Source organism: Ambystoma mexicanum, chromosome 2p (genome assembly GCF_040938575.1).
Source record: "Ambystoma mexicanum isolate Mex_15411 chromosome 2p, UKY_AmexF1_1, whole genome shotgun sequence".
Classification (NCBI taxonomy): domain Eukaryota; kingdom Metazoa; phylum Chordata; class Amphibia; order Caudata; family Ambystomatidae; genus Ambystoma; species Ambystoma mexicanum.
The window spans coordinates 653,429,435-653,454,949 of NC_090923.1; the positions used below are offsets into that span (position 1 = coordinate 653,429,435).

At 48.2% G+C, this 25,515-nt stretch overlaps 1 protein-coding gene across 4 annotated transcripts in view; it reads left to right on the forward strand.

Annotated features, from left to right (window-relative positions):
• Window positions 1-25,515, forward strand: part of ACTN4 (actinin alpha 4) — an 896,467-nt gene that overhangs the window by 525,719 nt on the left and 345,233 nt on the right. For all 4 annotated transcript variants that reach the window (XM_069644198.1, XM_069644197.1, XM_069644200.1 and 1 more), the window contains exon 10: window positions 18,479-18,709. In XM_069644198.1, coding sequence (XP_069500299.1) covers window positions 18,479-18,709 — 231 coding nt within the window. The remainder of the gene's footprint in view (window positions 1-18,478; window positions 18,710-25,515) is intronic.

Here is a 25,515-nt window from a genome sequence, read left to right on the forward strand (position 1 = left end):
TCTCTTCCTTTCCCAAAGACCCTGATTTGTACCTTATTGTTGCTTCAACCACTATGCCACTTTCGACCAACACTCCTCAGCAGTGAGGAAAATGTTGGAGGGCAACTGACTTATGCATTGGTTGCCTTCCTGTCAGTTGACATGTAGGTGAATGCTTGTCACAAACAAAATCATGTAAGAGATTTAACAGGCTTGTAGCGTTCCATGACTACGCCTGGGTACTAAGTTGTGGGGCCTCTGCATATGAATGAAGTTCAGTAAAGATACTTTAAAACTCTTCAGCTGAGTTTCTAGTTTGTGGCCTGGGTGACAGATTTTAGAACCCCCCCCCCCCCACCCTCTCCCAATTATCAACAGGGAGCTCTGAGAGGTCTGTCCAAACCCAAAAAAGTAAACAATGGAGAGCAGACGATGCTTTGTCTCAGAGTGGTATCAGGGGCCCTCAATGAGGCCCCACAACGTGGCACACAACAGAATATTCTCTTCTTGCAACTTTCCCTTAATACTTTCCTAGCAGTAATCACAAAACGGTTCCCCTAACATTTAATGAGTCCAACCCTAAAATGGCTAGGGACCTTGTGACCTAAAGTCATTTGCACATTTTATTTTCTTCAGGTAGGTTTTTTTAAGGGATTGGGATGATGCCAGTGGTTTTGGTCAAAAGGGTAAGTGAAATTCGGGTAAGCAAACAAACTAAATCCCAGCCACTAGGATAGGCCTATTGTTAGGGAGAATTGTGCTAAACTAAACTACTCTTGCCTGACTTTGGTCGGCAGAGGCCAAGTCCATTATCCCTTCCCTAGGTGTTAGGCAAAATTGTATGCAGTACCCTGTGGGAGACTGCACCAGCCTTGTCTTCTTGGCAATAGTTAACCCAACCTTTGGTATAAGCATGTACTACACAAGTTGGTAGAGTGACTGAGCAGCCAGGTTTATCTCAAGTGGGGTCAATGTGAGCTGTAGGGTTGTAACATAGAGATTCACAGTGACAAGTATCATAATAAACACTTACACTCAAGGTTTCTTGATTAAACAATTATTTATTAAACAGTCAGTTGTATAAGTCTTCTTTATTCTTGTTTATGTAAAACAAAAATATACTTCAAAATACAGTTTCTTTAAATCAGTAGATACCCATTTGGGATGGCACACACACACTTCCTACACCCTGAGGTGACTTAAATAACTAGGACACTGTGAACATTGATATATCATTGGCACATTTAGAGCAATACTGAGATTAGTGTCAAAAGGAAAAGATGAGGGAATAAAACAATGGTTAACGGATATTCTTTACTTTAGTTAATTTATAATGCGCAACCATAAACCTGTAGGTGTGAGGGCGCGGACAAGACCGGAACATGACATGTAACAAATAAGGTCAGGGAAAAGGAGAGAACAATGTATCACCAGGCAGAGAGGGACAGGAGAAGAAAGAGACTGGCTACTTATCGAAACAACCAGGTTTTAAGCTCTTTTTTTTTAAAACAAGCATAAGGACCAGTGGTTTCTCAATGCAGCTGGTAATGCATTCCACAAGGAGGGGGCTATGCCGAATAAGACCATCCCTGCACTTTTAGTCTTGCATCTAGGCAGAAATGAGGTTTTGGTTGCTTGATCTCAAGCTTCTTTTTGGTTTTTCCTTGAGATGATCTTGTAGGTAGGTTGGCATCGTACCCATTCGGCACTTAAATGTGATTACCAGGCACCTGAATGCGATACGTGCCTCCACTGGAAGCCAATGAAGTGCTCGGCGTGACTGTTATGTGGGCTCGCGCGGTAAGACCTGAAACCACTCTCTCAGCACCATTTTGAACAACTTGAAGCCTATTGATAGAAGCATTGCTGGCTCCTGCCAGGAGACTACAATAATAATCAATCTTTGCACCTACTATTGCTTGTGCAATTGCTTTCGCATTATCTTGAGAGATATAAGGTCTCAGGTGGGCTAGTAGTTTAATATAATTTGCTGAAGCAACGGTACAACCTACATACGGTTTCATATCCAATACCTGGTCGAGAACACTCCCAGGATTTTAACCTTGGGGAGAGTGATGATTTCTACATCCCCCCAACAGAAAGTGTTTATACTCTGGGTCCAAAAAGGACAGGGTGCCTACTATACCGACAAACCTAAGTTCTGTCTTGCCTCGATTGAGCACCAGATTGTTCTGCATCATCCAGCGCTCAATAATGGCAAATATTCCATTTAGTTCTATTTCGTCCTGGCAATGAGATCCTGAAAGCGGGATGACGCATTCCGTGTCATCCGCATAGTTGGAGAAAAGAACCCCTTCCAGTTCCAGATGCGCAAAGAAAGGAACCATAAAGATGTTATAAATACACGGTGAGGTGCAAGCACCCTGCGGTACTCCAAACACAGGGATGGGCGGAGCCATTGCGTCCTCTGCACTAACTCTACTAATTCTTAAGCAGGTAAGTACTTTTGAACCCCCAATGCAAAGTAAATTAACCCTTTCCCAGCTACACAAGTTATAGAATGTGTGACTTTTGTTGAGGGATAGTTAAAGCACCAAGTCAGAGGTGTAAAGTCTTTCAGGGAGCCAGGACAGCCAATGTCAATTGAGCAAAATCTAGGTGAGCTGAGGCTCTTCTTGAAGGTAAGTAAAAAGGCTTGCACAATGTTTTAGAAATCTTTGTAGAAAATGAAATCACTGTAGGGCCACAAGCTGGGAGGCTCGGGAGTGGCAAAGCTGCAAGCAATTCTGCAAAGCAACCAAGACAAGTCTTAACTGAGAGCTAGCAAGGCTACACTACAAGCGGTAAGTGCCCCTTAGTTTACACTACCTTAGTTCTGAAGAAATTGGTTCCAGCTGGCTTATGTTTTAGTTGTAGTAAAGCAGATCCTGGTGTTCCTGTGCCTGTCATGGGGACAAGAGGGAGGAAATCTGGGGATACCTGCACTATGGTTTGAAGGTCGGTGGCAGCAATGGGCAAACTTCAGATCAGCGGCACTTCGTGGTTTCAGCTTCTCGCTGTTAGGCAGAATTGCATGCAGTACCCTCCGGGACTACAGGTGTAAGCAAGACCGACCTTTGGTATGTTTGTACCACACAGTTTGTTGGTAGCGTGCTGAGCAGCCAGGCTTATCTCGAGCATGAATGTGAGCAGTACAAGTAGTTACACAAAGGACTTTCAATCACAGTGGTTCAAGTAGACACTTATACTCAAGGTTTCTTGGTAAAACTTAGTAATTTATTTACGCAATCATTTATAAAACATTTCACTAGAAAAAGACAACTTAATATTATAGACCAATACACTTCAGTACAAAACTCTTGCGTTTTTGAGACAGTTTGAGCTCCCTTGAAAAAGGAGCCAAATGGCACTTCCGTTACTTAGCAGTGAGCAAAAAGGACAAAAGGAAGTAGAATAGATTATATATACTTTCTAGGCAGTGCAAATAGTTTCAGTTCACCAGAATAGTTCAATTCAAGTCAATAGGCCAGGCCAAAGTCAATGGGCTAGTGTTCTGGATAGGAAAGAGCAGTTCTGATATCAAACAGTAAAGTCTTTGTAAAAGTTCTCACAAGTAGTTTAGGCAAAAAAGCATTTGTGGGGTCACAAACTGATTAGGCCATGGGAAAGTTTCACAAACTTTCTCCATGAGAGTGGGGTTTTCTCAATCGGGTTGGCACAGTACCTTTTTGGGAAGAAAACAAATGTTGCTGAAGTCGTGGTTCCTGGCAGTTCCTGAAGATCTCTGTTCCTGAGCCTCAGTTGTGGGGACAAGAGGGAGGACATCGGGGGGACTCCTGCACTGCACGGGATCATTGTAGAAAGCAAACAAAATGGAGTCACTTCAGTTCTAGTAGATTCAAGAACACAAACTGGTGTCCCTCTCCCTGGTTAAACCTAACCAGCCTTGAGAATGGTATCCAGGTATCTTATGAGTTGATTGGTCCCACCAACTCAAAGGAAGAAGCCGTCCTTGAAGGAGCTTTCCTGTCGAATGGAGTTTGGCAGTTCGGACCTGCAGTAGGGCTTTACCGGGCAAACCAACAGTACAGTGGTTGCAGCAGCTGTCCTCTTCCAGCTCGTTTTCAGTTCTTTCGTTCCAGTGGTTGACTCTGCCTTCCAGTCCTGGAGACTCCCCTTTTAAACCGTTTTCTCCCTTTCATTTCAGCCTAGCTGTCACTCAACCAGCAGGGTGGCTGTCCTTGCCAGACAGCCAGCCAATCACGCCAGAGTGCATTTGGGTCTCCTAGGAGACTAAGCACAGGGAGTTTCGGGCACCTCCCTCACTTCCTGCCCACCCCAGACACTCAGAGGCCAAGGGCGGTCTTCAGTCGTAAAGCCCGCGAAAGGCACACGAACAAAGGGACCAAACGGGGTTTGGCGCGCAGAGACAAACACTAAAAGGACCTTTGCAAAAAGAAATGGCAAAAAAGAAGACCTAGACCTGTTTAAACAAAGGGGCTTAAGGTGCCAACTTGAAAAACATGGCTCCCATGATTTTTAGCTACCGGTGTTCGCGGTCGGGAAAAATCATGGTAGTTCATTGTAAAACCACTGCCACCAGCCTTTTCAATAGGAAAGGGTAGCATTTGACTGCTACATTGGTGTTTAGACACAGGGGATACTATGTAACCCCTCCAGCACTCCATTGTAAGATGGTGTGTGCTGGGTCTATGAATTTGGAAAAGACTAGTAAAGTCATTTTCACTTTACATTCTCTGGGAAACAGTAGTTCATCCCAGAGATGGTATTTAAACCTTTGGGAAGTCTAAAAGACATACCTGTGTCACTGCACTGAGGGTGCTGTGTAACACACATGAAAAAATGATGCCTTATGGAGTTATCTAAAACTCCATAATCAAAGAACACAAAAGTTAAACACACATCAAAACACATGAGTGGGGAAAAAAGACTTGCACTCTTTCCAGGTAAAACAAATCAAGTCCTCAAAATCCAGCAAAGCTGCTGGGGGTCTCTAAGGTGAAGGGAATTAGCACATTTCTGAGATTTCTCCCTAACACTCACGAATGGCACCACTGCGGTTCCCAGATACCTTCTGCACTTTCCTTGCATCTGGGGTCCACCACTCTGTTGCTGTGGCTCAGGCTTGGTCAGTCCTGCTTCATGGTAGAATGGAGGATCTTCCTGGAGTTCGGGTCCAACTTAAAAATGATGCACTTGATCCTAGTGTTCCTTTGCCTATCAATCGGTTCCTGCAGTAGCAGTGGAAGTACAGCCACCCCGAGAGGATGATATGATAGTTTATTTGTATAGCGCCTATACACAATGTGTTTCAAAGCGCTTAAAGGCAAGGGAGAGAACTGGCAAAATACAAACGGTGATCATTCTTACAAGGCCTTGAACACTAAGAATGTGAAATATACTATCGTACTCAGCCTGATGACATTTCACATAGTGCAAGAGCAAAGACACAGATAAGGGAGGGAGGAGGTGGGTGGGAAAGGGAACAGACGGGCATGTAACGTACTAGGCCTGACGACATTTCATATAGTGTTGGAGAGGAAGGGGGAGGGAGAGAAACGAGAGGGGAGAAGGGAGGGGGGGGTGGTCGAAGCACAATGCAGCTATCCTACAGGGGACAATTCTGATAGAGTAAGTGCAAAGAGTAAAGAAGGGAAAGGGTGAGAGGAGAGAGGGAAAAGGAAGGGGAGTAGAGAACAGCGTGAGCAGTGAGCGTGGAGAGGCAAGTGGCAACACAATAGAAAACGTCAGCAATCCATCAGGTGAGTAAACAAATAGTAAGGAAAGGTACAGTTTATGAACACAGTTCAATGGAAAGTAAAATCACTTATTGTCACTCAGAAAATGTTCTGTTGTAGGAATAAAAAGCATTATTTGGCACCAGCAGTATCAATTCATTACTTTCATAGACTTACAATACTTTTCATAGGCCACAAGGCTTTAGCAACCCACCCCTAACTAGTTGTGATTTTTTCAGATTCTGTTTGGAGGGAACGCAGGTAAGGCACAGCAGCAGATAAGGCAAAGTTTTCCAGAGGATACTTTGCTTATTAGTCGGTAGAATGCTTTTTATGGTCAAGAAGTTATCAGGGACCTTGGAAAGCACTCCATATAGGCACACACGCACTGGGCCCATGTGAATGGTATGGGTGAACACCCAAACACCGGATTCAGCAATCTGTTGACACAGGAGCGACAAAATGGCTTGAGGTAAGTACTACCCCGAGCCAAACAGTACCTGAGGAGTGATGAACAAGATGCCGCTGGACGATGCAACAGCAGTGGACCTGGTCTCATGTACCTTGGTCATGGTGACGAAAGGAGGGACTCTGGAAGGAATGTCGCAGCAGCAGTCCGGAGAAAGGACTCTTGGCAAGGATTTCTTCGTACTCCCACGTCAGTCTGCAGATTTGGCGCCTTTTTACCCACTCCAAGGATGAATGGTTACCGCCCGTTCAATCCGCCTCAATTCTACGGTCCTGCACTCTGGTGAGGGGACTTTGAGCCTGGGGATCTTGTCTCTGGAGGTCCAACTGCAGGGCACCAAAGATCTGGGAAGATCTGTTCACTGGAAGACAATGCACTGCAATTGGGTCGGAGGTCCTCCGGTATTCGCTGTTTACAGCCCAGTAAGGTCACAGCACATCGGGGGATGGCTCGTTTTGCTGGTCGTCTTATGGCTAGTTGGTCCCACCAGCCAAAGTGAAGGAGTTCTCTTGGAAGCTACTCTGTTGTTTTAAAAAAACAGGGTCCGTACAGCAGTGGTCTCTTCACGGTTACAGGAAGGGGCTGGATGCGTCTCATCTTCGGATCTACTGTTCCAGTGGTTGACTTACCTTCTGACTCAGGAAAGTCAACTTTTATCAGGATTTCACTCACCCTCTGCAAACTCCCCCTGCAGTTTACAGAAGGGGGTGGGTGGCTGTCCAATTAAGACAGCCAACTCCCCAGTGGGACCTGGTTCCTTTTCAGGCACGACAGAAGACAAAGGATGGTAGTTTCGGGATCTTCCCATGCTTTCTGTCCACGCAGACCTACTGGAGCCTCGGTGGGCTACACAAATAGTGGAAAGAACAAGAATGAACAACCACGCAAGAAATTGCAAAAAAGAAAGGAGCCACCATGTTGGTACAAAGTTGACCCTCCTGTGCATAGCCGCAGCCGTCAATACAGCCTGCGGTGGAAAATAGCACAAAAGTCGGCAGAACATGTCCACTGTCACCAGCCCCAACTATAGGGTTGTTACTGTAACAGAATTGTTGGACGCTGAGAAAGGGGATACTAGGTAACCAGTTAAAATTCCATATAGGGTGGTGTGTGCTGATCTCTCAAAAGGAAAAGCAAAGAAGGATTCAAAAGTATCCGTGCAACACATTGAGAACAGTAGTTGTTAAGGAATATTGAAATATAAAAGGAGAGCCACAATGGCTCCCAGCAACACAGCACATGGGGTGCTGTGTGCTGCAAAAGTGAAACGCAGATGCCTTTCAAAAGGTATGGGGGAAAGCATGACCATCACATAAAGTACAACATACAAACCAGGGTTCCCATGATCAGAGCAGGAAAGAATGAATGAGGGGTTATAAGACTCGCCTCATTCAGGAGACCAAGAAAATGATCCAGAAGTCCAGCAAAAAGGGATGAGAGTCTAGCTAGGACAGGGGATTAAGCACACAACTGATAAATCTCCCAAACAGTTGCCACCCGACAGACTTCTCTCAGTTCACGACTCAATTTAGGGGACTTTCACAATCGGGATGGAGTCTCTGTAGGTCCAGAGAGATGCCCACAAGTTTGCAGCCGGAACCATGCTTCACGAGACTATGCAGTGAAGCAGTGCCAGATGTCTGTGTATTCGGATATTGCAGGCCTGGAAGGTTGCAGCTAGTCGTCGGATGGCTCAAACTGTAGCTGGTCTCAATACTAGTTAGGCCCACCAGTCCAAGGAAGGAAGTAGTCTGAATCTTCCCTGTCTCACAGAAGAAAGGGCTGGCACTACAGCAGTCACGAAGTCGGCTTTGGCGGTCGCTGCAGGTGGCTGCAGGCATCCTCCTTTCTACTTCACCAGAATGTATCTTCCAGTGGTCGATTCAGGCTTCTGCATCAAGACCCTAGCCTTATATACAGGAACCCTGCCAATCAGAAAGCATGCTACATTCAAACTTTGGGTGGAGGCTATCCCAAGGGGACAGCCAGGGACCCACTCGGAGCTGTATTCAAGCAGACTCACTGGAGGACAAAGGGACACATGGGGCACTAAGGGACCACAATCGGTAGCAAATCATCCACTGCCACTAGCAACTCGGATAGACTTGTCAATGTAACTAGAAAGTTATAGGAAAAAAGTGACAAAAGGGATAGTAAGTGTCCCCTCGGTACTCCACATAAGGTGGGGTGTGCTGATCTCACAAAAGAAAAGCTCAGGTAGTATAAACCTATTTCCCTATCCTGGTAACCTCAAGTTAGCACTGGAAAATAAAGAAGCAAAGGGGAAAGCTCAAGGGGCTTCCAGCAACACTTCACAGAATGTGCTGAGTGCTGCAGTAGAAAAGTACTGATGTCACAAAAAGATGGATGAAAGCAGACTCCCTCAAAGATGACCTTAAGGCCCTGATTCACAGAGTGTTTTCCCATGAGATTACGCCATTATGAAACGCTTCTGTGAATCGGGCCCAAAGGGAAAATAAAGGGAAAATAAAAAGAATGAATGATTGAGTGAGGAAAAAGGTTCCAACTCACTCAAAGTAAGACAAAAATCCAATAGTTCAGCAAAATGTGCTGGGGGACCCACCAAGTGTGGAGAATTACAGACACGATGAAAATTCTACCTAACAAAGCAGCAATAACATCTTAGCTAACAGGTGTAGTAGAGGAGCAGTCCCACTTAATGCCAGGAAGGGAATATAGGCAGACAATAAGGTACAATTTGTGGCCTTTTGAGTTTTAGAACCGAAGCCTTAAGTAAGTTTTTCTAAAGTCCACCTTTTAGGACTTTCCCTTGGGCAATGCAGTTCCAACCTAAGTCTGTACCACTCAATGTACGACTAGCAATAGCCGAGCAGCCAGGCTTTTCTTAGAAGGGAGCGAGGGCTGTAGGAATGTACAAAGAACTTGTTGCATACATCTGGTCCAGAGAAACGTGTGTGTGTGTGTGTGTGTGTGTGTTTGTGTGTGTGTGTGTGCACGCGCATATATTTATCTATCTGAGGCTTGTGGATCTGCTTAGAATCGCATGCTTTGCATAAGCCGACATCTAGTGGAAGGTACGAGTATTGCACATGGAAGTTTTTGAAGTTCGAAAAGGGACGTCGACAGGGAGTGACAGTAATACTATCCCTAGTGTGACGTACCCTATACCCATGATCCCTCACGCATCAAGTTACCTCTGATTATTTGTTTTCCGCCATCGTGGCAAGTTGATCTTAGTGGAGGCCATAGCTCTGCGCTAGATTTCAAATTCTTCCAAAATGTCTCTTGTCTGCATTCGATGCAATAATTAGACGGCTGATACCCAGAGCTTCTCGGCAGCTGATTCTGGCTTCCGGACCAGGCGTCTGCTCTGTCAACGGGCTTCGGCCTTCCAGTAGGGAGAGTGGGCTATACCCCTATGACCTTCGTCTTGCTGCCTCTGTCTGCCTTCCATTATGGAGTGCACTCCCTTTACGCTTTGCCCGAAGTGCAACAAGAAATTTCCACTGGTAGACAAACATAGTTTGTAACCACTGCCTTCCACGTGACCATCTCAAATCATGTTCTGCTGCGTGCAAGCTCTTTAGGCCGAAGACCCTAAAGGAGGGCAGAACCAAAAGGTGGGCAGCATACGCCATGTTGGCAGAGTCTGAGACCACCGCCAGGATCTTTGAGTCAGACCATGAAGGCCGAGGCAGTCGAGACTCCGATTTGGAGAACTGTCCTTCCCACATGCCTGTCCCCAGCCTCATTAGGCAGTCGCAGCATGCTGCTATGAGTGAGGGCTCTGGCGTACCCGCACACACCTCTTCCCACAAGCACACACCCCACCCCCTAGCCATCCCTCAACTCAGTCGACAGAAGATCGTACCATTGGTTGATGCCCACCATCACGCCGACTGCGCCCACTGTGGATCTGCCTAAGCGATTACCACATGGCAATCATACACCCACTCCGTCGAAAGGTGCCTATAAACACTGCTCGACGGCTGAGGCGGAGATGACGAAACAGCAGTCGAAAGAGCCCAAATAACACACTCAGAAAAACACCATAAGGAGAACTGTTCACAATAAAAACCGGCCTCTCAGACCACTGGAGAATATAAAAAAGAATCCTCCGCTCTAGCTTCTGCCCTCAACAAGAAGCATCCTAAGTAGCGCCCGAAAACACGCCCAGAGCATCTTCTCCCGCAGAAGCACCTCCTGCGCCAAAGGTCACCCCTGTGGCACCAACATCCATGCTGTCTGCTACACCCTGGAACCAGTCAGTTTGAGGACACCATGGGGAAAATCTCATTCTTCATGGACTTTATGAGCAAGCTGCCCACTCCTACGAAGCCTATTGAGCAGCCTCTTGTACCTCCTACAGTGCCATTGGCAACCTCTCTTCCTGCCCCAGCTCTGCCACTTGGCGAGCCCTCACAATGTTCTCTTATGGAGACATTCAGTTCACACAAGTCCACCAGGGCATCTGGGTAGATGATCAAGATGTCCCAGGTCAGGATGGTGGTACCACCTACTTGCAGGACCAGGACGACCCAGACCACCTCTTTGTCGACACTGTTGACCCTTCAGTGGTTGAGGGCGGTTACTTTTCTCCCATTGCAGATCAGCCTCTCTACAATGAGCTGCTGAAGATAGATGCTCGCCACTTAGGCATAAACACAGATGAATCCAGCCCTGCAGGGACTGACTTAGTGAGGATATTCTCAACTAAAAAAACATGTTGGCCAAACTATACCTCTTCTGGAGTACATTAGAGGGTCTCCATGGTCTCCACCTTCCCTTAGTAGGACGGTCAACCTATGGGTGGAAAAACCATTCAGGCCCTCTCCTTCAGATACCCTCTACATTAGGGGCCACGTTAAACCGGACTCTGATGGTGACCACTACACAGAATAGAGCTGGTGTCCCATTCTCAACCTCCGAGGCACCGCCTAACAAGGAACAGAAAAAATGGTATGTGCTGGAGAAAACGGATCACGACCTGCGCTGCGTATTTTCACAGGATAGCTAACATGACCACTTTGTGTGGGTGGGACCTGTGGTATGACCAGAGATGCTGAGTGCCTCTAGGCTGTCGACCAGGGGTTTTGGGGGGGGGGGGGGGTCATGGAGTTGTTTGGTATATCAAACCAGATATTTAAGTCCCGTAGTAGAGTGAGTGGGTGGAATGGTAGCTAGTGAGTAAGATTGTTGGCAAAATGTCTGATTTCCCGGTGACCTGTAGACTAGTAGGAAAGTGAAAGAGTGGGCAACAGGGAGTGTCTGACCAAGAGGGATTTGCAGTTAGCTGTGCATGGCTGGGTTTCAGTCACTGTGATGGGTATGTGGGGTTTGTGGAGGATGGCTATTCCGCCACCTTTGGTGGCTCTGTTGTGGGGGATGAGTGCACAGTCATGTTTCAGTAATGAAGATGAGATCAGGGTTGTCGGAGGGTAGATAGTAGGTCACAGATGTTGTTTCTGGCTATGCAGCGAGCATTGAATAGGAGGCAGGTGACTTGGTGAGCTGAGGTGGTTCCACTGGTGCAAGTGGCTGGATGGACAAGGTGGGTCTGGGTGGCTGGTGGGAGGGGTCGGTAGCAGTGGGAGGCTGAGTAGTGAGAGGTGCCGGAACAGTCAGAATGGTTAGGGAGTGTTTGAGGGGAGTGGGGGGGGGGGGGGGGAGTGTGGTCGGGTGGGAGCAGGAAGCGAGGGCGTTTGCATACAAAGGAGGTAGGTGAAAGGAGGGAGGGAGGGAGGGAAGGAGGGAGTGAGTGTGGGCAGTTGATGGTGCTGGTATGGTGCGTGGGTACCGGCTGCCTGATGGATGGGCTGCAAGTCTGGAGGGAAGTGGAGGTGTAGAGGTGGTAGGCGAGAGGTAGTGTGCGAAGAGGAATAATCTGGGAGTGGCTAGGAGGGAGTTCCTGACGGCCGGGTGATGGGTGGTTGGGAGCGAGGACTGATGCAGGAGAGGTGAAGCATAGACTCAAGAGTGCGGGCCAGTCATTTTTCCTGCGTTTAGTGTGTTTTTGCACAGGTGGTTTGTGAGATAGGGTAGGGGGGGGTCAAAGGGGAAAAGGGATGCAGCGATGGTTCTGGAGAGAGCAAGTTGTGCCATGCTGAGTGAAGGGAAGGGGGTGGTCTTGGGATAGAGGGTGAGTTGGTGAGTTGGTGCTGGGGGCGGGGGGTGGGCATAGCCGGTGGACATGGAAAGGGGTTTGGTGAGGGCCGATTGAGGGGGGGAGATGGTGTGAGTGGGTTGGGCCTGCTGAGAGGAGGCCGGGTATTGGTGGGGAAGTGGGAAAATAGTGAGGTTAGGCTGGTAGGAGGGAAATGGACATCTCTCTGAGCAATTAGTGTGGTCTGAAGGTAGGGTGGCTGTCTGCAGGGTTCTGGCTAAGGCGCGGAGGGGTGTGGGCGGTGGCGATGTCCTACGGGGTGAGGTTCTGCGGGGTGGACCAGAAGAAACAGTGGTGGCGAGGGGGTTGTTTATGAAGCGCCAGCGTGCGCCTCTAGCTTGGGAGTTGTATGTAGTGCAATGTGGGGTTCTGGATGATGTGGGCAGGGATGAAGGCAGCAGATCTGTGAGGGGCTGAGGAGTTGGGTGTGGTGTTTATGGGTGGAGGTGCAAATGTGGTTGCTTAGAGGTTGTGGGTGGTTCGAGCACAAGAGTGCTCCTTTCGCTTGGGATTTGGAGGTAGCGTGTGGAGGAGTGAAGGTGACAGTAGTTCTTGGCATATGACCAGGTGGAGGTGGTGTTCGAGGGCAGAGCATGAGCAGAGGCTCGTTTCGGTGGGGGATGGTTTGTGGTGGGCCAGTAGGCTCCGCTGGTCTGAGGAGGAGGCAGTGTGGTGAGAGTGTGAAGGATGTAGGTTGTCAAAGTGTAGGATGCTTCTGGGGCCGTGGGTAGAGAGGAGGAGAAGAAGGGAGGAATGGTGGTGTGTGGATGGGGTTTGAGAATGAGGGTGTTAGATTGGCGGTGGTGGTTTGGGCGCGGCGCTTATTTGCTTGCCAGTGTTTCTTTTGTTTGCTGATTGGGAAGTGAGTGTGGAAAAGCTGTGAGGGATTGCTGTTCTGAGTGACTGGTTGCTGGGCCAGAGTTGAGGGGGTGGAAAGGATGTCTTGGTTTTTGCTACGTGTTTGTCAGGTTGGAATTGTCAGTCGATCGTGTGGGGGAGCATTGTGGCAGGTGCGGGTGTTCAGGCTTGGGTGGGTTGCTGGAGATAGGGAACGCTGTGGACAGGGGTATTTCGGTGGAGCGAGTCACCCAAGTCCAGTAAATGCAGTGATAGCTAGATTTGAGACTGATATATGCAATGGTACCTAGATTTGAGACTCCTGAACCGAGGGAGGAAGCGCCCCGGGTGAGGGCACAACAGTGAGAGAAGCAACACCCAGACTTGAAATACCTGGACAGGGGAGAGAGCGTCCTAAATGGGGCACAGTAGCAAATGCAACAGCACCCAGATTTGGGGCACAGTAGTAAATGCAACACCTGGATTTGAGACACCTACAATGGGGGCACAATAGCAAATGCTGCAACACCCAGACTTTGGAGAGGGTGTCCAAAAGGGGGCACAGTAGCAAATGTGAAAACAATTGGATTTTAAACTAGATGGGTGGAGAAACTACTAAAGTGGTGGACAATAGTTAATGTAACCGCACTTGGATGTGAGACACCTAAAATGCGGGCACAGTAGTAAATGTAGCAACATCTAGATTTGAGAGACCTAAAATGGGGACACAGGAGTAAATGTACAGACACCTAGATTTGAGACACCTAAAATGGTGGCACAGTGGTAAATGTAACAACACATAGATTCTAGGGAACCTGGACAGAGGGAAAGGGTGTACAAAATGGGGACACAGTAGCAAATGTGAAAACTGGATTTTAAGCAACTGGATAGGTGGAGAAACGGCTAAAACTGTGAAAGTAGTTACTGTAACACCTAAGTGTGAGACACATAAAATGGTGGGCGGTAGTTAATTTAACACCTGGATGTGAGACACCTACAATTGGGGCATAGTAGTGAATTCAACACCTAGATTTGACACACTTAAAACGGGGCACACTATAACAATTAATATTGAGACACCTAAAATGGGGGCACACTGGTAAATGTCCTAACTCCTTCATTTTAGACGCCTGAAATGGGGGCACTATAGTAAATACGACATCTCCTAGATTTGAGACACCTAAAATGGGAGCACACTGGTAAATGCAACAACACCTAGATTTTTAGGCTATCGAAGATGCCTGGATCTAGTGAAGGGTTGTAGACCGTATAATAGATAAGGTAATTAGTCTGGTTGGACAGTCTAGATGGGGGACAGTAATTGCTGGTCTCCCTGTCCATTGCTGGTTGAGGGCTGCAGGCTTCACAGTCTAGCACGGGCAAACACGGTCTGGAGCCGCTTCTGCAGGAGCCGCCTTTTCCTCTGGGTCCTTTGCAGAGGCTGCCCTAGGGACTAGTGCCCAATCACAGGGTGGGGACAGGCGGGCTGGGAGGCGGGGGAAGATATGCTTGGAACCTAGGGAGGGCAGTGAACACGGGGGCCATGGTGCAGAAGCGCTTTAGTACAATAAAACAAAATTATTTTAAAGCAAATTAAAATGGATTTGCAGACCTCTGGGGAGCACAATTTACTGCAATGCCGTCAGAGAAGAGTGCCTCAGTGCAGGTGCACGCAGTGATTGCGATACCGGTTAGCTGTTTCCTGGTGGGCCTCAGTGCCCAATCACATTGCGGTGCACAGGCGGGCTGGGAGGCGGGGATATGTTTGTAGCCGAGTGAGAGCAGTGAACATGGGGGCAAAGGTGCAGTAGCGCTTTTAGTACAATAAAAACGAAATTATTTTAAAGCGATGACAAAAAATTGATTTGTAGTCGTGTGGGGAGCACAATTTACTGCTGTGGCACATCGGAGAAGATTATGCAATACGATACGGCTCAATCTGGCCCGGAGCCCTATTAAGTTCTGCAGAATCTGAAGTTGGTTAATCGAAGATAGAGGACCCTGCATATAGTGAGTTGCAGTAGTCTAGAACAGACCAATGTAGATATTAACATTTTGCAATGATTTTTATTTGGTAAAGACCAAATGTGCCCGAGTAACATCAAATAGTTCATATTCTTTAGTGTTAGATTTATTTGAGGTAACATGGATAAAGTACAATCAAGCTTCATGCCTAGAGATTTTACCTTAGTCCGTATCTGAATGGTATTGCCACCTTGCATAAATCTGGGTATGTTGATGGGGACTTTGAGTGCTGAAGAGGCAACTAACAATTTGTCTGGCATTAAGTCCCAACCATTTTTCAGCCATCCAAGTTTTATGCATTTGAAGATTGTTCGTACATGCAATTTTGACATTCCCCTCTTAGAAATACAAAGATAGAAAAGTAATCAGAAATGTAACATTGTAGCCAACCATTTCCATGTTCAAGATGTTGGGTAAGATTTTCATAGCAATGATGCATCTTCCTGACCTGTGTCAACCCCAAAACCTTTTCCTTTTACTGGTGAATTATTTTTCCTTACACCTCTGTGAGTGAGAACCTTTTCCCACACTCACAGAATATTTTACCCTTTTTAAGGGTGTCCTTTTTTAAGACACTGCAAAGTGTCTTTTAAATGTTAGCCTCTGACAACATTTTGGCAATAATACATCCCTATTGTTGCTGGGTTGACCTAGGGGCTCCCCCTTTAACTTTCGCTGGCTAACCTTGTGAGAACCAGTTCCCAAGGGTAGAAGTTATCTTTAGATCCCTTTTTACATTTTATTCGGTGAGACCAACCCCTCCCACCCTATGCGGAGTGCTGGGGAGATACTGAGTATCCCGGTTCTCATTTTAAATGTAACCTGTATGTTAAAGGACAAACGTACCTTTAATGGCTGGTGGCAGTGAACCTTTTTATTCAGTGCACCTTTACCGCGGGCTGTTTGCACCGACCTGATAAAGGCACCCATGGGTGCTCATTTTACCAAAAGGCCCAGTCTTGTTTTTTCGTCATTTTAGTATTCCTTGTCCTTTCTTGTTCCTTCCCCTAACATCCACGGTGGGTCTTCAGAATCTCGCTGAAACCTCGTGGAAATCCGGCTGGATCTCCAGAAGCACATTTTCATTCTGAAAAGTCCCCCCACCAGAGAGCTGGACCTTGCAAATGAAGAGAATCCGACCAGTGATATTCTGTCTTCTGTGCGCCTGAAAAAGGCGGCAAAACCACACAGCCACATCCAGCCGTGAGGAAAACCTTGCCTAGAGCCTTCCCTGTGATCCTTGCTGCAAATGCCCTTCCAGTGTCCTTTTTTCTGTGTTCTTGATGAAGGAATTCAACAACCAGGTTTTTGACTGCAGATCCTGAAGTCGTCCTGCTGCAGTATCATCTGTGCTGAGGTACTGTGCTGGCTTGGGTATTTACTTACCTTAAGTCTCTTGCGATTCCTGTGTAGTTGTGGGGTGTTTACTCTGATTGGGAGTCCTCTCATCCAGTGCACCCAGGCCCCTGCTGGAATCCTCCTAGGGTGTCTTCTGTGAAGTCCCTGGACCCTCAACTAACCCTAGAAAGTAAAGTACTTACTTGTTCGAACAGTCTTCCTTAGGAACTCTGACCTTTGCTTGCTTCTACTGCCATTGGACTCCCCCCCTCCCCCCCCTCCCAGGGCCTTTTTTTGTGTTTTCAGTATTTCACCATTCAAAGCCTTCTAACATTTTCTCCTTCATTAACCCCTTAAGTGCCAAGTCCTTGGCACTTAAGGGGTTAAAAACCTATCCTGACCTGCCTGTTGGACACTAGACCCTAGTGGACCATCCCCCACTACCCCCCCCGCCCCCAACCCCTTCTGCCACTGAGAACACTCATGCTGTAACTCAGAGTGAACAGTTACAAAGGTTATTACTTAACTTGGAAATGTTTTGCCATTCTGAAAAATATATGTAACATCTTTTTCCTTAGAAACTGGTTTGCCATTATAACAGAGTAAATGTAAAGTTATATTACTCACCTGTGATCTGTTTGGGCCTCTTCCCAAGATTAATGCTGTTGGTTTCACTTCACTATTCCTGTTAGGATAAATGTACGATTGTCCCTAACTGGGTCTTGCTTCCCTTGACTTGCTGTTGGCCTGTCCAGAATAAGTCTGTTGGGTTTTACCTACCTAGAATAACCTTGTGTCATTTATGAAGTGTAACACTGGGTTTTGCTTTCCCTGATCTGTTGTAGACCGACACAAAAACAGTCTTAGGTTTATACCTTCCTTTTAAGTTGCTTATAGCTCCTGTAAAAAGTGTATATAGGTTTTACTTGATTATAGATGTATTATCCTAAAATAAGTTAGTTATTGCTTCTCTTAGTCTATGAAATGAAAAGCAACTGTAATTGAACATTACAACCCAAGGTCCAACTCCCCTAAAATAACTTGCACTGAATCAAAGTTATAGGTTTATACCGTTCCTAGAATGTGTTTCACTAGATCAGAAAAGTATATTGTTCAGTTGATATTACTATGTGATTTCTTGCTGAGTGTCATGGTACAACTGATATGGTCTACTACCCTGGTATTACTGAAAGTAATCTAAGTTACTATTGGTTTGTACTTCCGTAGAACTCCAGTTAGATGTTCCAATTTAGGTGATATATGCTTTGGTATGTGTACCTTCAAGCATAGTGTTGTGTTTTTATAATTGTGGTTATGTATAATGTGGTAGTACTTCATTTCCCCCAAGATTTATCTGGGCCTATTTGTATTTAAATAAACCATTTATTTTTACAGTACATAGTGTTTCAGTGTTTCTTTGGACCATTGGTATTACAATTTCATTTGTACTGATTTTACAGCCCTCACTCCCTCCTAAGATAATACATGCTGCTCTGTCTACGCTACCATGAACTCAAGTGGTACAGCCTTATACTAAGAGTGGAGTCTTGTACTGCCTCAAATGAATGGTTTTACTAAGACATTAGTTGGACTTCAGAATAACTGTCCTAACTCGAGAACTAGGATTACATGCAAGTAACTGTTCCACCTGCTTTTATGGTGTGCATCTCCTGCCTTATGGAGTATATCTTCTGAGCACGACAACGTATGTCGAGCAATGTGTAGGACTCCAGGTTATCCTTTCCATAGTCTTCAAGCTTCTTATAACTCATCTACCAGAATAACCCCATTTGTTTCACATTGTTACACCACGTTTTCCACATTTACCAGCTCGTATTGACTGCATATAGACCTTTATTTCCCACATTAACATTTATGCTATCCCTACCTTATCCTTGCAAACATCTCAAAGTTCATCATTTGCGTAAACCAACTCTTTTATCGAAGTTCTTTCTATCTTTGCAGTTGTTGGAGTGGATCCGTTCTACGATACCCTGGCTAGAAAACCGTGTCCCAGAGAAGACCATGCAGGAGATGCAGCAGAAACTGGAGGATTTCAGGGATTACCGCCGTGTTCATAAACCACCTAAGGTGCAGGAGAAGTGCCAGTTAGAAATCAACTTCAACACCCTGCAGACTAAATTGAGGCTGAGCAACAGACCAGCCTTCATGCCATCGGAGGGGAAGATGGTTTCGGTAAGTGGATTTAGTGCGAGACAACCTTGATATGATCGAGAAATGAAACCACATGAGAACTGAGTTTTGAGAAATTACACAGGTTGTGGAACTTGCACTTTTTTAGACTACTTGTAAGGAGGCTGCTGCCCAGTTAGACCGTAATTTGTAGTAGCGTGTTGCTGCATACTAATAGCAAAGGTGTTGATGCAAGTCAGGGGTTTCAGTGCGGATGATTGTGGGCAGCTAGTCCGGATTTTACATAGCCATAGCTACATTCTAGAGTGCATGGATGGGGAGCCGTGCCTGAGGCATGTGTCCACAGATGTGGTGCGATTTATACATATCTTATAATCGGATGGAGTTTGTTAGGCAAGTATTGATGTAGTAACATTGTGAGACTTTACAACACTTGTCATCTTGTCATCTTGTTATTGGGTAATCCACCTTTTGGTATAGGCCTGTACTGCACAAGTTGGTAGTGTGACTGAGCAGCCAGACCTATCTCAAGAGGGGTAAATGTGAGCTGTAGCAATGAAATTCGCAAATACAAGTAGCCAAGTAACACTTATACTGAAGGTTTCAGTTATAAATAGTTTATTTAACATCTATTTTTAAATTAGAGTTCTTTGAAAAGGGCAATATATCTAACAATCAAATATACTTTAAAATATTTTTCCAGAAACAGCATAAGCTTAGTAGATACTCGTTAGCGATGGTTTTTACACACTTCCTACACCCAGAGGTGACTTCATTCACAAGGACCGTAATGGCATTTATATATCACTAGTACACTTTGCAGATTCTGAGGTTGCAGAAAGGAAAGGTTGAAGGAAGGAAAAAGGTGAAACAGGTTCTCAGGGCATGTGAGTATACTTAAATCTTCCAATGATGTCTAGACAAAACCTTTCCCAGCAGTAACAGTCTAAACACAAGTTATCACCTCTGAGGGACGGAAAATATCAGTCAATGGTCTAGAATAGTCTGCAGGGAGCCAGGACAGCCAAAGTCAATTGGAGCACAGTCTATGGAGCTGAGGCACTTCGTAGTTAATAAGTCTTGCACAAAGTTAGAGAGGTTTGTAAAACATCACTGTAGGCTCACAGACTGTTAAACTTGTGGAGAGCAGAGCTGAAAGCAACTCTAACAAAAGTAGCTACTGCAAGTCTAAACTGAGGAGAGCAAAGCTAAAGACACTGAGGTAAGCACCCCAATTCTGAACAGTACCTCTGGTTTGAAGAAGTGGTCCAGCTGCATTCTGTCCTGTTGCAAAGATGCAAATCCTGGGTTCCCGAGCCTCAGTCGTGGGGACAAGAGGGAGGACGTCTGGAGGACTCCTGCGGCAGCAATTGGGTGGTCTCCGACTTTTCGGATCAGTGGCACTTTGCGGTTTCAGCGCACAGTAAACTGCACCACCGCAGATCTTGGGTATCAGTTGGGCTTCCTTCACTCCTTGAGTCCTGCCCTCTGTGAGCGGACTCGAGCTCTGGTCATCCTGCTTCTGGCGGTTCCTTGGGAGTCTCCTGGAGCTTGTGGCCGGATTGCAGACATTGCACTTGACTAACGATTTCACGAGCCTTGGCACTTGGTTCCTGCAGCAAAGAAGTACAGCCAGTCAGAGAAGATGTGGTCCAGTCGAGTTTGTCTCTGGGTACTCTTACGTCCCGTCCCCTTTCCTCCATACTGTATGGGCGTCCCTTCCAAGGTACGGGAGACAGAACCTTTTTCACCCGGAAAAAAAACCTTCCCCATTAAATTTAGGGGCATGCAGGGGTGCGGCCCAGGGAGCATGTGCTGCTCTGACTCCGCCCTCCGGCGCCACACCTCAGTCCCCTTTTCTGCACCTACGGGAACGGGCCGAATTCACCAGCGCTCCTGGGTGTGGCATTGGCCATGTAATTCCACGCGGGGATTTTTCTTTTGTCTTTTCTGTCTTTTCTATCATTCAGGTACTCTGTCCTCGGGTGTCACGCTCCTCCCCGGCGCAAGTAGAGTTCTACAGGGTTCAGCAGGTGTCCATCCTGCAACAGGCTCTTCCCAACTTCAGACCCCTACGTTGCCTTGGCCCAGACTGTGGTACGGTTGGCAATCATGTTTGGCGTGTGACTCGCTGTCCATGAAGGCGCTGAAGAACACACTAGCCAGGTGGAGGGAGCTCTTCCAGAAGTCGCCTCCACAGGATCTCAAGAACTTTGTGAAGCATCAAACCAGGCCCAAGGTAGGGCCAATATTTTCAGGTGCACCCCGCAACGGAGACTCCTTCCCCGGGACTCACCCGCCCGGGACAGACCAGCCAGGTCCTTCTACCGGCACGTGCACTGACGCTGCTTCAGCTGCCGGCCTTCAGGTCGAGAGATCCTCAGATCTTCCCCGGCGCAGTGTTGAGGGACCAGAAGGTTCTTTTACCGGGTCTACACCCAATGGGCTCTGCCCTTTTACTGGCACCATGGCCGAGGGGCTACGCTCTATTACCGGCAACACGTCCGAGGGGCTACGCCCTATTACCAGCAACACGTCCGAGGAGCTACGCCCTATTACCGGCAACACGTCTGAGGGAGCTCTACTGACTTCCTGGGTTGAGGGTGTCACACCTGCTGGGCCGAGGCCCATGGAGCATGGTAGGCCTCGTGATCCACACGCAAGTGTCTTGGATGAGGCCCGGCCCAGCGGGCCGAGCACCACGTCACAGGCACGTGGCAGGCAGCTCGACAAAATGGCCGCTGCGCCAGAAAGGGGCACCCGTCGGACGCCATTCTAGGAATTCGGAGAAGAACGAGTGTCAAGGTGGGACTGGCCTCAACCAGGTACGTGGCCTACAGTCTACCCCTCAGTTGCGCAGGGCAGCTGTACGTGGCGTCCATATGGACGGGGGACGCAGCGGCTCCAGCAGCTCCCTGCTACCCCATCGGCACCCCCTGCCATCTCTTTGGCCAGTAATGAGCTGCTCTTTGAGAAGTTCCTCGGCCTCATAAAGTCACCTCAGATGGCGGCTATCTTCAAGGATGCCATCAGGGAAGTCATTCCCGCCATGCTAGCGACACCACAGACACCTCCATCGGCCCCCCAGGCCACAGTGCAGCCGCCTCCTCCGGCTCCGGACCCAGCTCAGCAACCTCTGCTGCCTCCTCAGCCTCCGGCTGCAGTCTGTACCCCAGCCTGCAGCGCAAACTACTTCTCCTAAAGCACAAGATTCTCCAGATATGCAGGATACTGATGAGGAGGATCCAGACACGCCATCCTCAGCCAGGGCCTTCCACAAACGTATTGCTGGTTTGGCGGAGTACCTGGGCCTGCCCCCAACCCGAGGTCGAGCAGCTGGCAGAGGGGGTTCTGGCTGAAGTCCTCACGCGACGCCCCTCTGCCAAATCGGGAATTCCTATGCAGACTGATGTAGTATCCCTGGCCAAGAAGGGCTGGCTCAAACCCCACTCGGCCCAGCCGATGTCTGGATGCCAAGTACAGGCAGGTGGAGGGGGATACACTCTTGCTTTCGGCCCATTCTCGGCCACACTTCGGCGATTGATGCGGCATCACTATACTGCAAGCCCCAGTCGTCCTCTTCCTCTGCGGCGCTGCTAGGCAAGGAGAAGATTTTGGAGGCATATGGCAAGAAACTCTATTCCAACGCCTCTTTACATCTACGTCAAGCCAACGCTGATGCCATGTTGGCTGCCGCCAACCAAAGATTATGGCGGGAAATTGTATAATTACTTCCGGAACTCCCTTCCCAGAGCGAATCACGCTTAAGGCGGGGCTAGCTGAGGCCAAGCTGGTGGTGCATGACCTCATGGAATCCACAGTGGCTCATATCGATACCTCAGGCCGTGCCATCTGTATTGCCATGGACATGAGACGGATGGCCTGGCTCCGGGCAACAAAATTCAACCCGGATGTCCAGGAGGGCATTCTAGATCTACCGTTCGAAGGGGGGACCTCTTCCACTCCTCTATGGATGAGGAGCTGGACAAAAAGAAAAACGGCTCACAAAATGCAAACTCTTTATCCATTCTTACCACGCCCAAATCGTACCAATCTCAGCAGCGCTCGGAAAAGGTTCGTACATATGGAGGGTTCCGTGGCTTCCAAGAATGCAGATCCAGGCAGCTGGACCGCTCGTCTCGGAGCCGACGCAAACAAAAAAAAGGGGGGGGTGGGCTTTTGCCAGTCCCCCCTCCTCAGCATCAGCCTCCGAGGGAAAGAAAGCATGACACGCCCCTTCGGCTCCACGTGTCTCCGGTGGAGGACAGACTTGCTCTCCATGCACATTTCTGGCACCAGAAGTTCACGGACCACTGGATTCTCTTCATAGTATCCACGGGGTACCGCTTTCCTATCCTAGCCTCTCCTCCCTCCTCCCCTCCCCCAGGTTGAGACAGCAACTCTTTTGGTGGAGATCCAGTCGCTCGTAGGGAGCCAGGCAGTGGAGGAAGTCCCAGCCTCCCAGCATGGCTTTGGCGCTTACTCCAGGATTTTCGCCATTCAGAAGAACAACCAGGCGGGTCTGAGTTGTGCTGGACCTTTCCACCCTCAACCTCTCCCTACCCCTGCAAAAATTCAAGATGGTTACGCCAGCTTTTATATCAGAGACATTGGACAAGGGAGACTGGATGTGCTCCCTGGACCTGAAGGGCGCGTACCTGCACATCCCGATTTGGCAGCCCCATCGTTCTCTCCTTCGGTTCAGGATCCTGGGCTTCCAATTTCAATACAAGGTTCTTCCTTTTTGTCCTCAACTCAGCCCCCAGGCTCTTTACCAGACTCCTGAATGCTGTGGCGGCCCTCCTCCTAGCGCAGGGCCTCCACATCTACCCATACCTTGATGACTTGCTCGTCAGGGGTACATCTCCTGAAGCGGTTCACCACTTTTCCCATGCCCTTATGAACACACTGCACGATCTGGGCTTCTCGCTCAATCTCAAGAAGTCACAGCTGCAGCTTACGCAGACTGACATTCCTGGGCCTCATCTGGGACACGTGCTCCGAGAAGGTCTTCCCGTCGGAGGACAAAATCTGGGCAATCAAGAGGGCCACCTACCACATTCTCAGCAGAGGGGTGACCTCTGCATGGTGGTACCAACATCTCCTGGGTCTACTTTAGCCGTGCCGCAAACAAGACTAGAGATGAGGATTCAGCTGCACTTTGCAGCCTCATGGAATCATGAGCGGGCTCGCAATCTGAGACGATAAACGTCCCTCCATCTCTCCACCCGGACCTAACATGGTGGTCCAGGGACTGCAACCGACGGACAGGGCAAGCCCTTTTGGCCGCCCTCTCCGCAGGCCACTATCAACGCACTCCTTGCTCGAGGGCTGGTGGTTCACGTTGGACAATCTCTCGGTCCACGACACCTGGACTCGACAGGAATACCACATCAATTGGTTGGAGCTGAACACCATCTGGCTAGCGCTCAGAGCATTCCTACCACTTCTCAGGGCCAAGGTTGTCCTCATCCAGACAGGCAACTCGACAAGCATGTACTAGGTCAACAAGCAGGGGGGCACCACATCCTCTCCTCTGTGCAGACTGGTGATCAACATGTGGGAGTGGGCCCTGGATAAAGAAATCTACCTCACGGCAGTCCACCTCCCGGTGGAATCTAACCTGGAAGTGGACAAGCTCAGCAGGCTGGGAGCGGACAATTACGAGTGGCAGCTGAACGACCTGGTTATTCAGGAGATCTTCAACAGGTGGGGTCACCCCCACGTGGATCTCTTTGCCACCTGGCACAACAAGAATTGTCCCCAGTTTGCATCCTGGCAAGGCCAGGGTCCCGGCTCTCTGGGCGACGCATTTCACCTCCAGTGGACCGGCATGAAATCCTACGCCTTTCCGCCCACCCCCTGATCCAGAGGGTAATTACAAAATCAAGGAGTCTCGCCGACTCCTCATCATTCTGATGGCTCCATGGCCGGGCCGGCCAGGCCATGGTTTTCGGAGCTACTCAGCCTCTCGGAGGTGCCCCGATTCACCTTCCGACAGGCCCAGCGCATCTTCTGGCACAGCAGGGGGGTAGTCATCCACCCTGCGCCAGGGAAGCTAGCCCTCACAGCATGGTACCTGAACAGGTAACGCTTCGGCAGGGTCTGATTTGGCGCCTCTGCCTTTCGGCCCGAAATAGTCCCTGTGGAGTGGGGGCCGGTTTCTGGCCATGCCTGGGCCGGTTTTGAACAAAAACATAGAAGAAAATATTAATCTTTTCACTTTTTTTTTTTTTCAAAAAGCCTTTCATCCTTCTCGATTAAATGAGTACCAACACAGGTTGGGTGATATTGTATGTATATTTGTTCCATAAAAGAGCCTAAGCGTAAGTGCTATACAATAACATATCATTTGGCCTTGGACGTCTGCTTGGATTCAAAGTAATTTAGTGTACTTGGGGGACAGTGCTATTTGATGACACTTCCTGTTTTGTTAAGGGGTGAAAGGTCATGTTTCATTGCTTCCCGGGATGTCACTTTGGGGTGGGGGTCAAATGACATCACTTTGGTCAAGAGTCGTTAGGCAAAAGGTGGCCCACTTTTTTGAGTCGATGGCCACTTTTTTTTGGGTGACCGGGCCTATTTCTTGTCCCAGTCCGACCCTGCGCTTGACCTGTGTGGAACCTTAACATAGTCTTGGGCGCCCTGGCGCACAAACCATTCGAGCCCATGGCGTTCGTGGACATCAGGCTGGTCACCATTGACGGCCTTACTAGTCGGTCTTAACTCGGTTTGCAGAGTCAGTGAGATCCAGGCGCTGGTCGCCTCCAAACCATATACCATCTTTCACAAGGTAGTCATGGGGACTCACCTGACATCTTTGACCAAGGTTCCATCTGCGTTCCACT